Source organism: Lemur catta, chromosome 8 (assembly GCF_020740605.2).
Source record: "Lemur catta isolate mLemCat1 chromosome 8, mLemCat1.pri, whole genome shotgun sequence".
In the NCBI taxonomy this organism is placed as follows: Eukaryota; Metazoa; Chordata; class Mammalia; order Primates; family Lemuridae; genus Lemur; species Lemur catta.
Genome location: NC_059135.1, coordinates 62,632,871 through 62,648,452, shown reverse-complemented (window position 1 = coordinate 62,648,452; position 15,582 = coordinate 62,632,871). Strand labels below are relative to the sequence as shown.

The 15,582-nt window shown below is 34.0% G+C and overlaps 1 protein-coding gene across 4 annotated transcripts in view; it reads left to right on the top strand.

Annotated features, from left to right (window-relative positions):
* SLC4A10 (solute carrier family 4 member 10) overlaps positions 1–15,582 on the top strand; it is a 304,278-nt gene that overhangs the window by 83,736 nt on the left and 204,960 nt on the right. Inside the window, exon 1 of one of the 4 annotated variants that reach the window (XM_045558893.1) lies at positions 5,861–5,941. The exons of the other annotated variants lie outside the window; for them this stretch is intronic. Coding sequence (XP_045414849.1) covers positions 5,861–5,941 — 81 coding nt within the window. Of the gene's footprint in view, positions 1–5,860; positions 5,942–15,582 lie in introns of those variants that run through there. 4 annotated transcript variants of the gene reach the window in all.

Sequence of the window (15,582 nt, the reverse complement as noted above, 5' to 3'; positions counted from 1 at the left end):
GATGAATAGTTTAATATAATTTTAAATGTATAGTAAAATACTACTAGTAAAAATCAATAAGGTTATTTCTGCATAATGGACTTTGATGAGTGATTCTCTCCACCTTTTTGATCTTCTGATTTTTTTGTCTGTATAGATATGAAGTATGTTTGTAACAATTAGTCAAATACAAAGACAATATTATCCAGCAAATTATTTTATTTTCCTCTATTGTGTGACCTACTATACAGTTTTACTAAGGGAACTAGTCGAATGATGATGAAATTAGAAAAAATGGCATCTGTTTGATAATACATCATGTCTTTTTAATTCTAGTTATAAACAGATGTTTTCATTAGTATATTGAAAAGATACCATCTCTTTACCAGTTTACACATGTAAAGGCTTTTTGTGTGTTTATTTGTTTTGCTTTTTTAGAGACAGGCTCTCACTCTATCACCCAGGCTAGAATGCAGTGGCACCATCATAGCTCACTAGAGTCTTGAACTCCTGACCTCAAGCAATCCTCCCACCTCAGCTTTCCAAAGTGCTGTGATTACAGGCATGAGCCACCACACCAGCCCTGGCTTCTTTTTTTTTTTAAGGTACAAATCCATCATCTGACACCTGTGTCAGGTGTTGTGGCACCTGACAACATCTACCCCATTAGGCAGCAGTGATTATTTATCATAATAATTAGGATTTCAACAGAAATGTTCACTTTCCTCACCATCTATATAGATGGTATTCTTGCCTGATAGTTTTGCTGTACACTATACATACTTGGTGACCTATGCCCCCATGTTCAACCATATTCCTTGTAAAAGTGAAAATAAGACAGTTTTTACACTTCTTAAAGAAGAGAAGTAGGTATTCTGCAATACTCTCAGTGCTTCTCATTGTCCTGCTGTTTATGAAAATCACTTTAGATCAAACTACAATTAGTTAGACAAATAGTGACACAAAGTCATGCCACACAAATTTTTCCCATTTTTTTTTATATAACACTAAAACTGTTGTGAGAGCTAATTTGTCAAAAACAGTCTGTACCAGCTTTAGCCCAATATAAATAAAGTGTGAAAATAAACAATCAATCATACACACATAAGAAATGATATGCAAGGCTCATAAAGAATTATTTTTAAAAGTACATTATCTAATAGAAATGGATTTGAATATTTTCATGAAATTGGAGCAGAAATATGAGTAAAACATTAGACTGAAATTTCAGAAAAATTTTTTAATGAAAAGAGGAAGCACATGAGAAATAGGGGTATTTTTCCTACTATTAAAAAACTCCTCAAAAACTAGTTCCTATTTTTTTAAGAAAAACATGAAGTCTGCAGGTATATATTTATAAGATGAGTCATACTGGGAGGCCATCTTTTAGAAATTCTATATTTTGTCTCTTTTTTTCAGTATATTTTACATTGTTGAGATTGTACTCTATAAATACATTGGGATCTTGTTTTCCATTTAATATTCTGTTATGATGTATATTTTTCTTTGTCATTAACATCTGTTGTTCAAAATATTCAATGGTTACGTTGCATTATACTTTTGGTATACTATAATTTAATCTTTTTATTATTTCTACCTTTTCTCTTCTAAATAATGTCACATCAAACAAAATGAATTACTTGTATTTTCAGAGGTATTCTCTGAAGTAAGTCAATTTTAATACAAATAAAAGGTGATTGCTTTGATAAAAAGAACCTTAATATAGAAAACTTGTGACTCTTATACAATTTTTTTCTGAAGTATTTACTATGTTTCCCAACCTAACAGAAATATAGAAAACAATATTGAGATGAATGTTATTTTAATTACTAAAGATAGCTTATTTTTACAAAAATATAATTAAAAGACAGTGATTTACATAGAGGAAAACTAGGAGACAGGAATTCTGAATTCTGGCTTTGGCTCTGCTACTAACTGACTTTGAGCTTATCATTTAACTTCTCTAAATTTTGGTTACTTCATCTGTAAAATGAGGGCATTGGATCACATGGTCCCTGAAAGATGAAAAGTGAGCGCTAAACGTGTAGTAATTATTATTAAAGCTCTTACTCTTTTTAAAATTCAATCCTTAATTATTTTTTTGATGTTCCACAAATTATTAAATAGATAAAATTGCCCTCAATTTTTGCTTTTTGCCGAGCTATGGTCTGAATGTTTTTGTCCCCCCAAAGTTCATATGTTGAAAACCTATCTCTAATATACTCAGTTGGGGCATTTGGGGGTGATTAGATCACAAGGGCGGAGTGCTCATGAATGGAATTGGTGCTGTTATAAGAGAGGCCCCAAAGAGTAGCCTTGCCCTTTTTTTCTGCCATATGAGTTATAGTGAGAAAATAACCCTCACCAGATGCCGAATCTGCTGGCACCTGGAACTTGGACTTCTCACTCAGCCTCCAGAGATGTGAGAAATAAATTCCTGCTGTTTATAAGCTACCCAGTCTGTGTCATTTTGTTATAGCAGCCTGAACGGACTAAGACACACCCTTTTGTCTCTCTCTCTCTCCATTCAATCCAAGGATGTTCTTCTGCTAGGTTTTGGCTACTCTCCTCGCTTTTATCAAGCATTTGTTAGACAGACTTGTTAGAAAAAGCATAGAGACGTTCTGCTTTGTTATTGTGGACAAACCTTAATAACACTGGCATGAGTAGACTATTGTATGAATAAATAATTTTTTTACAGAGCAATAGTTATCTGAAAAATAGGTATCTTATAGTTGTAATTGGTTAGTCATGTTAAGTTACATTAAGTGGGTCGAGTAGTAGATTGTAAATAAATAATTTTTTGGTTTAAATAGATTTTATCAACTAAATCAATGATCCCTAACCTTCTTGGCACCAGGGAACGGTTTCATGGAAGACAATTTTTCCACAGACCGGGGGTGGGAGGTGGGAGGTGGTTTCAGGATGATTCAAGTGCGTTACATTTATTGTGCAGTCGACCTCTCTGCTAATGATCATCTGTATTCGCAGCCACTCCTCAGCACTCTCATCACCACCTCAGCTCCACCTCAGATCCAGGCATTAGATTCTCATAAGGAGCACACAACCTAGATCCTTTGTATGCACAGTTTACAGTAGGCTTCATGCTCCTATGAGAATCTAATGCCACCACTGATCTGACAGGAGCTGGAGCTTGTGTGGTGATGCCAGCAATTTGCCCACTGCTCACTTCCTGCTGTGTGGGCCAGTTACTAACAGGCCACAGACTGATCCTAGTCCACAGCCTGGGGGTTGGGGACTGCAGAACTAGATAATAGAGACATTAACAGCCTCTTTGCACTCTTGGTTTGTTGTTTTTATTGGAAAAATCAATTAAATGTGTTTGCAAGAAAACACTGGGGAAAATTATATTATATATGTTAATTAATAACATCCAGAGAATAAAAGCAAAGTTTGTATCCATGCTGTGACAAAATATCTGAAAGAAAATTCAATTTTCTTATTTCCCATTTATTTATTCATTTAATAACTTTTATTGTTCATAATATATACATTATGAGAGAACACAGAAAGAATGTAAACCAAATATTCTTTTGTAAGATTTTGTCGCTTATAAAAAGGGAACATATGCACGTGAAATGGACAAATAACAAAAGCCAGAGCATGTGATGAAAGTATATTGCTTGTAAAATGAGATCTGTAATAGTATAGGAGATTAGGAATGAACTGTGCCATTTCTCTTTCCCTCATTTCTCACACTCAGTCCTCAAATTGTATCCATTCCTACTGCCTCCTCTTTGGGGCAAGCCATCATCCTCTGATCAAAATTATGTAACATCCTCCTAACTTTCTCTTCCTCCAGTTTTGGTTTACTCAATTGCTGTCCAATTGCTTTAACCAGGATAATCTAAAACAACAAAACTGGTTATGTTTATGGATTCTTATTGCACTAAGGATAAAGCTCAAACTCTTTAAATGGCTCCCGGGGCTTACCATAATCAGGCCTTGGCTTCTCTTCTCTCCCTGGGGTTCTTACACTTTATGGTCTAACCGTGCTGTATTTACTGTTCCTTGAATGTGACCTGCTCAGGATCTTCTTAGTTTTAACAGTACTTTTCTAGGGAGATCCTTTCCGATATCTAGGTTAGGGCAGGATGCTCTGCTATTTCTTTCATATCTCCGTTTTAATTTTTCAATCATAACAAAACATACTTGTTTAATTATTTACTTTCTGTGATGGCAAGCTTTGTGGCGTTTGTCATGGAGTCCCTAGCAACTATACAGCACCTGACACATAACAGATGCTTGATATTTTCTACACGAAAGAATGAATATATAAAGAGAGATGGTGTGGCTTACGAAGGTCTCATTGAGAGAGAGGTCTTGAAGAATGAGTACCTATTTTGATTACAATAAGAGGATAAATATAGCATAGCTAAATCGTATTTGTCTACATGTGATTTTTCATCCACGTATGTCATCGTATGCATACAGCCAAAATACCAAGCCCTATGTCTGAACCTGTGCAGTTAGAGGCAGTAATTTCTGTAAAAGGATAATGTGGATCTGTCTACTAAAGAAGCCTAGTTTCTTAAGATTCATTGTGACTAGTCTCCAGGATAATATATATCATACTCATCAAATATTGTGAGTGGGAGAAGGGAAATTATATTGATGTGTTATTGTTATTTATCTAAAACATTTTCTGTATAGCACTTTAACTATTATCAAATATCAATTAGTTTATTTCACAGGGATATAAAGAAAGTGTTTTTAGTGTCATTAATTCAGACTGTTTTAGGGTAGTATGTTGTACTTGATGTCCTAATTTTGAATTTAGTTAAATTGACTAAGTTAAATTGACTAAGACTAAATCTTAGTCCCTTTTTGGTTTTTGTTTTCTTTATTTCTAAAATACAGCCTTTCGCCACATGATAAAGAGACAGCATTTCCAATGATAATTTTACAGAATATTGATTCTCTATCATCAGACTGCTAATCAATCTTAAAATTTTCTGATTCTGTTATATTGTGATAAAAGGAAGCATTGCTAGAACCTTGATGAATTAGAGTGAAAATTCATAATAAAAATGCCAATAACTTACATAGATTTCTTTCCTAGGTTTAACTTTGCAGTCTTGGAATTTGATAATAGCACATTATCTTTTGCATGTTAAACTCTTTAGAAGAATATATTAAGTACAAATAAAAAAGGTATGTTGCTCAGAAGAACCTTAAATATAAATGAAGTTCCTGAAAATTAAAAAGTGAATATCCATTTACCTATCTATTTACTATAATACACAATTATCAAAGATTGACAGAATAAAAATCCTTCATTTTTAGGCACTTGTAATTATGATGGGTTGGGTAAATGATGATACATGTAGTTTAGAGGGAAGATTCCTTTAAGAGAGTATAATTTTGCTTGTTAAATCATAAAGCTTAAAGCTTAGTCATATATTGAGAAAGCTGGCTAACAATTAAGAATTGACATTTTAACATGGTATTTGCAACAGACACATTGGATACTTAATTAAATAGAGCATTGTTTATTTTTAAAGAACTGAAAAAAACATCAAACTCTCCATGGCAAGTGAAATCTTTATAGTACCAGAAATGGAAAACCTGAAGGATGTGGCTTATTTTCTGTTTGGATGATGCAGAATTGCTCTAAGCAGTAAGCCTACTGTTTTCAGACAGCATTAGCAGCATCAGCAAATACAACTGTGTCAGTCTCTCTTAGTACGGGGTGTTTGTAACTGCATGGGGAGATGATAAACAGTATGTGAGATTTGATATCTTGATGATGGCTTAAACAGATACTGATGGACAGATCTGCTGTTTGATATTTTCTTCACTAGCCCTGAAGATGCTGAGAGATAGAGATGGCTGTGATTACCTATTCTTAAGACAGGAAATGCAATCTTTAGGGGTTTCTGGAAATAGAAAGGTCATGCAGTCTGGAACGTGTGAGCCTTTTCAATCTCTAAGTCATCAGGTATGACCTCGTGAATTATGATGATACTATTAGAATGTAGGGTTATTGTCTTTTCTAGTTCTTACTCATTTAGAATATATTCATTAATGTAATTGTTTATTGTCAGATTTTCCTTAGGACATTTGAGCAAGTAATATTTATAGTAATGGACAGCAGCTAAACAATCTGAATTAGAAATGTGTGTGTATGTGTGTGCGTGCCTGTGTGTGTGTGTGCGTGCCTCTGTGTGTGTGTGTGTGTGTGTGTGTGTGTGTGGCTGTCTTTGTGTTTACTTTAGCATTTTTTGGGAAGTGAGGAGTAAAGGAAGAGATTTTTTGGATGTGAATAAAAGCAAGGTTTGGGGCTCTTCAGATTTTTCCAGATTCAGCCTGAATAGGGTCACTCTGCATCTTTTACTTCAAGTGATAAAAATACCATAAATTGATCAAACTGATAAGCCTATATAATAGCTATCTGCTTACAAATAGTGATATATTACAAATATTTTTTATTATCTGGAATTTCTTAAGCATACAGATCAATGCTGCTACCATTATAGTATGCCACACAGCAATAAAAGTTTGGTGAGTAGATTCATGTTTATCAGCATCTGGACTATAAGCTAATTTCCTGAAATTTATATTGCAATATCTGAACTGTTTTAAAAGGCATTGGTTTTAATCATTTTTCAGATCTATTGAAACACTTATGTTCTTAGTGCTTTTATTGTATATAGCTGCTAAAGCATTGCTCATAGGTGAAAGCAGATTATAAATCTGTTTTTTACAAAGAAAGCTTGTAGCATTTGAGGTTGTTGAAGATTTTTGACCCGGAAAGCTTTGGCATTTGCTTACTTTCATTTTCAAACTGAAAAGGCTTGGCTATCTTAAACATGTTAACTACAAAGAATAGAGAATCATCACAGCAAAAGACTTGAATTTTGTCCTGACATCTATCTTGTCCTGAAACTCTGGTATTTATTTTAAACTATTTTTACCTATCAAGTTACGATGCATTTAACTTTGGTTTATTATAGCATATCCTCAGAATTACATATTGGGTAGAAACTACCTATGTTTGACATTCAGATTTTGAAGGAAATATGTATTTTTTTGGTGTTACACATATTTCTGCCTCAATTTTAGAACACTTGTCAGATACCTCATATTAAATGATCAAAAAGAGACAAAAATGATGTAGCATTCCTCAACAGATAGTTTTTTTTTTCTTTATGAGTCTGTAGCATGATTATGATTTAATGCCTCATCAGGGTGAAATGACATAGATTTAAAAAAGAATGTTTTTAAGGAAGTCTGAAACTGAATTGATGCAGTTAAGGGGTTTCTCCTTTTTAATTAAAAACACACTGAAAAAATTCTACCTACTGATATTGGCTATAATTTTTATGTTATTCAGGCTACTTAACCAGCTTATATTCTTATTAGTAGGGAAGATTGCCATATTCTTAAGCTTGATTAATTTTGGAATGATTTGAATATACCTTTTAGTTGCTACAAAACCTGTTTAATCTGTTAGAATTTATTTCCAGTATTTGCATGTATTAGTCACCATGAGTACATTCTGTTTCTTGGCATTGCTTTGGGATTCCTCTAGGTATTGGTTTCACAGCTTTCTACTATTTTTCACTGTATTTGTGACCTTTTAAAAGAACCAACCAAAAAGATTTTTGATTACTTTCCTTTAGTGGCACTTAAATGAGAATGTCTCATTAATTTTGTAAGGTGAAAGAATTAGTGTCTTAGCACTGCTCTTTTACAAATCAGAGAGAAATGTCTCTGTTACTGTGTCAAAGTACATTACATTAAAAAGTAAAGACTAGTTAAATGCAGCAGACTTTTAAATATAATGTCAACTCTTCTTCCTATGTGGCAAGATGATCTTAACCTTTTGAATGATAAAATTGATTGTAAATCTGCCCAGTAATGTTTGGTCATCTTCTTTTTACAAAGGTTGCCTGTCTGTACTATTTTACACATGCATTTCATTATATATCATAAAGGTTTCTAAAGGTAGGCTGTCTGTAAACAACCATTTGAGTAATTCTTCAATTCTGTAAACACTATGTGAAAGCTGATCATTTGCACATTACTGTATTTGGTGTTGTAAGGAATAGAAAAAAGAAAAAGTCATTTCCTGCTTTCTAGGAGATTATAAGAAAATGTATACAATGAACTGTGTGCACATTTTGAATTGACTTTTCATAAGCAGCATGCTACAGTTTTAATTTAATCTGTAAACTGATGAATCCTAGGATGAGTTACATATAACTCTTTTTTTCCTCATGTAAATTTCTTAGTATTAGAGAAATAAAAGTTTGGGTCAAACTGTATCATTATGCATTCCATAAATTTATTGACAACTCTTTTAGAATGCATAATTTGTTATATCAGGGCTTTATAAACTGAATCAATGAAATAGTTAGAAGCCATCATTGTTGGTGTCTATACAGCCTCTTACTGCAGCCAGAATGAAGGTGGACCTAGCCCATTGGTAGGAGGCAGAAGCAGGGACCCCAAGAATCAGCTCAAAATAGAGATGTAACCAATCCAGTTTAATTCCAGGCCTGGCATGGTAATTAAATATTATGAAAGGGGGTCTTGACCTCCTTCCGTATTACTTAACTTTATTCAATATTAATGGGGATTAAACTTTGGAAATAAAGAGTAGCAAGTGTGGAAGTGTCTCATGGTAACTAGGTCATTTAGAGAGTCCTTTGAATAAAATGGGGAGAATAGTATTCACCTCAGGCTCTAAGAAACGGGATTGGGAGCAACCAGTGTGGAAGTAGACCTTAGCCACCGACTGGAGGACAGTCAGGCATTATTCTCTTCTCTTTCACACTAGTGTGCTTGCTGAAAGTGGCAGGGAGGAAGGCAGAGCAGATGCAAAACCCTTGTTTCTCCAGAATCCCAGACTGGGACATGCTGCCTAAGAGTGCCTCCAAAGTGCCTGTTTTCTTGTACTAGAGCAATAGAAAGTTGGTTTGCAAATTCTTCTGGTTTGTAAGAGCTGGATGTAGTAAGAGGCTGTATAGTAGTTCCGTGGTTCCATGTCTGGATTGCCATGTTCACTGAGTTCAAATCTTAGCTATACTACTTACAGGCTGTATGATCTTGGCTTGCTTCCTCAAATGAAATATAGGGATAATAATGGCACATACTGCAAAGAGTTTTTGTGAAGATTAAATGAGTTAATGTATAAAAAGCACTTATAATAGTAGCTGTCATATAACAAGCACATTATTGTCAACATCATTTGTTGACAGACTTTATCGTATACATTCTAAGAGGTAGGATGGGCTATTGGTAGGCCTTTGTAACAATAGTCATGCAGTTTATTTTTGTTCCCTCTCCCTCACTCCCCTTATCAAATAAGAAATTCATCTCAAAACATATGCTACACTGAAATAAAGATGGTTATAAAAATGCAAAGAACATTCTATATCCGATTAAATTCTACCATTTACTGACAATAAGAATCGTGACTTGATGAAAAATTTTGTATTTAAAGTTTTTTTGCATTTGCTTACTAGGCTGATTTAAACTGTTAGGATTGTATGTGTGTAGATTCTTTGCTTTCCTATATTATTAATATAACAACTACGTAATTCGTGACAGAAAGATAAGTAGGCCTGTGGGCAAATTCAAAAGTGACTTCAGGTCTTTCTTGGTTATACCTTAAGATTAAAATTAAGGGGTAAAAATTGATTTAAAGAAAATAATAGGGCCAAGTTTACATAGTTTAATGATCTGAGTTATTAGTCCTCAAAAGTGTCCAGGACAAAAAATTTCACTGAATATTAAATGCAACTTGTTTTAATAATTTTATTTATTAGTGAGTATTTTTTATTCTAAATGAAAGATTAAAATTAAATATGTTATAAATAGAGTACTATATATATGAATAGAACAATTCAATTTCCTATTTGAGAGAGTATAATATTTTGAATTGCTGGTGATTATTTAATGTAAAAACATCTATCTGCTTAAAAATTGTCAATAAGCTCCTAAGTACAAGTGAGTAATTTGTTTTTTGGATGAAATTCAAATGCTTAAATGTTACATTTTGTTACATCTCTTAATTTCTCTTCTCTTGAGCAATTTCCTCAATGTGCAGCTATTTCCCAAAAATTGGCAGAGAGTCAATTAAATCTCAGAATAATACAATTTGTTAAAACAAACGAACCAACCAACGATACAAAGCCCTGCAGTGTTCCGGTAAGCACTGTACTGGGCAAGGATATAAAGATCAATAGGTCCATGCCTTCAGTAGGTCGCAGATAGTGAGTTATAAACACTAAATAGTATACAAGTAATTATAACAGAATGTACAAAGTAGTGACTGCCTTAGAGATTTGAAAGAGAGACGAAACGGGTACAAATTATTTTGCTGGAGTTCAGTGCAGTGGGCAGAATGCTTCAGGCTAAGTGGGGAAGGGAGAGGAGAGGCTATGGGGAGTTAGAGATATATGAAAAAGATAGCATCTGAGGTTGACCTTGAAGACTGGCCAAGATAGGGAAAAGGTCATTTCAGGCAGAGGAAACAACATGATTAAAGGTAAGGAGATAGAAAGCAAAAAATGTGCTTGAGTACTAAAGAATAGTCCATTTTGGCTGTAGTCCAGTGGGGGTAATTCAGACTATATCACAGGAAAGGTTTTTCATGACCATATAGTGTAGAGTCTTGAATGTTAGATTATGATATCTCAACTGAGAACATTTCTTTGCTGATCTACTTATTCCCAGGGAAAAATGAAAAACAAAAGAGCAGTACCTATATTTTGAAGTCATTTTCAGAGCTCTAACCCTCTTGAGACTTTGAAAATGAAAATTAAATTCCTGAGTAGATTTAGTAGTTAGTAGACAAGGTAGGGGGTAGAAGCAAAATGAAGGATTTTAATAAAATTCTCTATCAGAATTGCACGTGAGAGCATTTCTCAGCCTATCCACAAGCACTAAAAAGTCCTAGATTTCAGATCCTAAGAGACCTCCTGCTTGTCCCTGATGTAAACGCTATTTTATTGGTAGGTAATCTGATTTAGCTTTGGCTTTGTTTTTGACATTTCCTAGAGCAAGGACAATCTAGTAGGATCACTTTAATACAATGAATACTCATGTCACTATGGTGAATATTTGGATAAAAAGGACTTTGTTTTAGGGAATATTGGAAATAGAAGTTGCTACTTCTAATCATGAAGTCACTGAATATTTTAGCTTTGCTCTTTGTTCATTTAGAAAGGATAAATTAAACTATCATTGCTAATACTTTTAATATTACCTTCTTCTACTCCATACACAAGAGGATTTCAGTATTGTTCAAGGTTAGAAAAAAAGCTGGGTAATATCCAAGACCAGATTTCTTTTAGATGTGACAGCTGGGATATGACTTTTGGTATCAGACCCAGGAAGATGTCATCTGTAAGTGGTAATTATGAAAAAATTGGAATCTAATACTCACTTAGTACATCATCCATAAAGGATATGTCAGAAGTAAAACTCCTGAAATTCCAGAAGGGTGAATTGAAACAAAACCAGACACAGGTGTTCTTCTGACTCTATTTTTATAACAAAAGGAAACCCATATAATTGAGAATACTTCATTTCTTCCTGTAGAAATCTGCATTATTTGAAAATCCTATTTTCTAGAAGTTTTTATGAAGTTGTTCTTGTTAATCCTTGTGACTTCATATTGCCTGGGAAAGAGCCATACATATGTTAGGGGCCCAGTAAATTTTTAGTACTTGTTTTAGAATCATAGACTCATTTCTGGAAGACACCTTGGGTATCACTGGGCTTTGAGTTGCTTTAAAACATTTAAATAGTGTTTTCTTCCTCAAAAAGCAGATAAAGGACATTTAAAGAAAAAGAACCCTTTCTTTACCCCAAGCCTTTTAAAAATGATGATAAAAGAATATCAAAAAGAAGAATAAATTAAAATATAATTGAATATTCCTTCATCAAACTCCTCTTTCTAAAAGGCAATAGAAATAGGTTCTAATGCATTATATTGCTAAATGTGCTACATATAAATGTATACCATGATTCCTACCCATTTATTTTCTTTTTCCAAATTTAATTCAATCTCTTAAGAATCTATTAAGTTTATTGTATAGTAAGGAGGGAGGCAGTATAGCACAGGAGTTAAGAGCTGAGGTTTTAGCGCTGTACTCCTGTGTTTGAATCCCGTATCTTCCACTTCCATAAAAATTCCACTGGCAATTTTTACCTTAGGAAAGTTACTTAATCTTTCTTTTCCTCAGTGCTGTCATCTGTAAAATGAGGATACTAACATGTTAATCTCAGCATTACAATGAGAACGAAATGAATTAATGAATTAATACTTTAAACAGTGCCTAACTTAATAAATATTGTCTATTATAATTATCCCCACTGAACTAGGTGAAATCGAGGAGAAAGCTACAAATATGTGTACACAGACCCCACACAAATATGTCTCTGTGTGTGTGTATATGCATATACACACATATTTAAAGCATACTATATATACACATATTTAGTACATATGTGTGCATACATACACACACACACATTCTACTTTAAGTGTATATAGTATACTAAAAAAGAAATTTAGTAACTTGCCTATGGTCAAAATTGCCAGTAAAGGATAGGGTGATATGGGATTTAAACCAGGAAGTCTAGCTCTAGAGCTGTTGCTGTCAACCACTGCATTATACTGCTTCAGGTTATAGACACCTAAATTATATAGCTATGTATAAATTAGTCTATTCCAAAAGCCAAACTGAGATAAGAGACATCAAGATAAATTGAAACTACTGTGGAAGACTTGATGAAAGAGGTGTCCCTTGACTTTCATTGATTTCATTGTACCTCATTCTGGTTTCCCTTCCACTAGAAATAATATAAAGTCATTAGCATGGTTCCTGCCATAGGAGCTCAATAAATTATAGTTGTTATTATCATAATTTTTCAGATAATTTCATCTCAATCTTTCTTACTGAGTGCAACCTACTGTTGGAAAAACACGAATCTAATCTATACCATGACTTAAAATACCCATCTGTGGTTCTTAATTGTTCTTAAATGGATCAGAATCAAATTAATAACAATAATGCCTCAAGCTTATCTCAGAATTACTAAATAAAGTCTATGGAGATAGAAATCAAGTTTCAGATTTCCAAAAAGCTTTCCAGGTGATCTAATGAACAGCCAAGATTCAGAACTGCTGCTTTCCATGCTGATGACTTCCAAATCTATAGCTCAAACCTATGCCTTAACCTCTGTCTATTGTTGCAGACGTTGCATCCTGTTAGACATTTCTGCTCATTTGTCTTATAAATATATCAAACTTGATATGACCCAAACTAAGTGTACTATTTTCTCTTCAAAACTTCTTTGTCTTTCATAGTATAATGACTTGACAACCACCATCAACTTCTTTATCCGACCCTTATATCCAATTAATCAGCAAGTTAAGTAGATTCTTTCTCCTAAGGAGTCCAAAATCTGCCCTTTCTTTCCATTTCCCACTGTCTTGGCCTTGGTGTGAGTTCCCACTCATTCCTCATGAGGACTATTGTAACCACTTCTTAACTGGTTTTTCTTTTTCTTCTCAACCATCCCCAAACCTCAGCTGCCAGAGTACTCCTTCTAAAATGTAAACCAGGAACAGGCATTTGCCTACTTGAACTCATTCAAGGGCTCCCTGTTACCTTCAAGATATAATAATTTTCAGAGTCCTTTGCATGGCATATAAGGCCCTTAGTGCTTCTTGTTCATCTCCTGCCACATCCTAGCATATGCCTTCCATTTACTCAGTCTGTACTGAGGTATTTGTCGTTTCCCCACATTTTTATTCTCCATTTCTTTGCTTACTAAACAGGTACTTAGTGCACATCCATTATGTGCTAAATGCTAGAGGATACATAGTGAACAAGATGAATATGATCTTTTCATCTAGTAGGGAAGAGAATCAGTGAAAAATTAATCAAAGTGTGATGAGTTTCACAATGAGAATGAAAGTAAAGTTTGTTATGGGAGTCCGCAACGGTCAATTTACCAAATCTGGGGGTTGTCAAGAAAAGCCTCTCTAAGAAAGTGATTTTTAAACATCTTCAGTTAAACTTAGTCTTAAATTCTACTAGTTAGATAGATACAGGCTCCCTCAAGCCTGTTAAAATGCTGTTCCTTCTGTCTATAATCCCTTGGCCCCTCATTTCTTTTTGTTTTTGTCTGGTTGACTTTTTCTTATTCATTAAGATTTATTTAGATTAAGCATAACCTCCCTTTGAAACATTCTTTCATCCCTTCAGAGTGAATTAGGTGTTTTTGTCCTTATGTTCTTCTGGCTTCTAGGATTTACCTTAATTGAAACTCAATACATGCTACGTTACAGTCATTAGTTTTCTTCTGTCTTGACTATGAACTGTTTAAAGGCAAAGGCAGTATCTTTTATTTCTTTAAAGCCAATACTAATACAGTACCTAGTAGCTGGTAACTGCTTAAAATATTTTTGTTGCTCTTGAATAACAAAATGGGAAATGAGAATGCAATGTTCATGGAAAAATACGGCCTAGATCACTTTGAACACTAATAGGAATTCATTTTAGCTAAAGTGTGTAAGGATGATTGGACCAGACTCTGGAGTGTTTTAAAGTTAAATAGAGGAATTTTAGATTTTATGCTTAACTAATATAACACCTTTATAGTGTACCATATTAGCTAAGAGCCTTGACCTGCTTTCAAACCCAGTATCCACCTCTTGTAGCTGAGTGTTCCGGGGGAAGTTTCTTAGCCTCTTTAAGTCTCAGAATAGTCTTCTGTTTTGAAGATTTTTAATGAGATAATGCGTGCAAAGTTCTAGCACTGTGCCTGGCACATTGTGAGCCTTAGAATCAATGTTAATTATTATTATTACTGCAATTATATGCAACACTGAGAAAAATCAGAGAGCTAATGGACTAGCAGCTTCAGAATGTGGAGTTAGAATTATCTAATGATTTACCATTCAGATGACAATCAGAAAACCAAAATTTTAGTTCTAATTCTAGCTTTGCTATCAGCTTGAATGTATCATAATTTTCTCCTACAAAGAATTTACAGCGAAAGTACTGGTGTTATGCTTTACTCACCAGGATGGTGCAATCCCATTTGAGATATCTAAAGAAAAAAACTATCAAATTAATAAGAGTGGGGATTTATATCCTTTAAAGTCACTGATACCACCATGCTTTTGCCCAAGCTGTGCTATCCGTCTGGAATCCCCTATTCACCATGATAATCCTGTTTGTCCTTTAACACATTAACTGCCATGTGAGTTGTACTTAACTCATGCTAGCTTTGAGCCCAGGGCCTCGTGGAGCATATGTAATTCCCATGTCTCTTCACTGGGAGCCACGTGAACTATTTTTCAAGTTGCATATAATTCATGCACAGAAAACAATAAAAAATAAATTTTTCATTAAATTAGGAAGGATCATTTTGTTTTCGAAGTTTTTATTCTGTTTTCTTAATAAAACACTGTGGCTCCAAGGAAAACAATTTTTTTTTCTAGTGTGGCAGTCAATGTGTTAAGTCTTCGTTTTAGCATAAATTAGTGGGATTAGGTGCTCATTTATATATCTCTTAGAATACTAAGCCTACTTCTGGTGTAACTCTTATAAC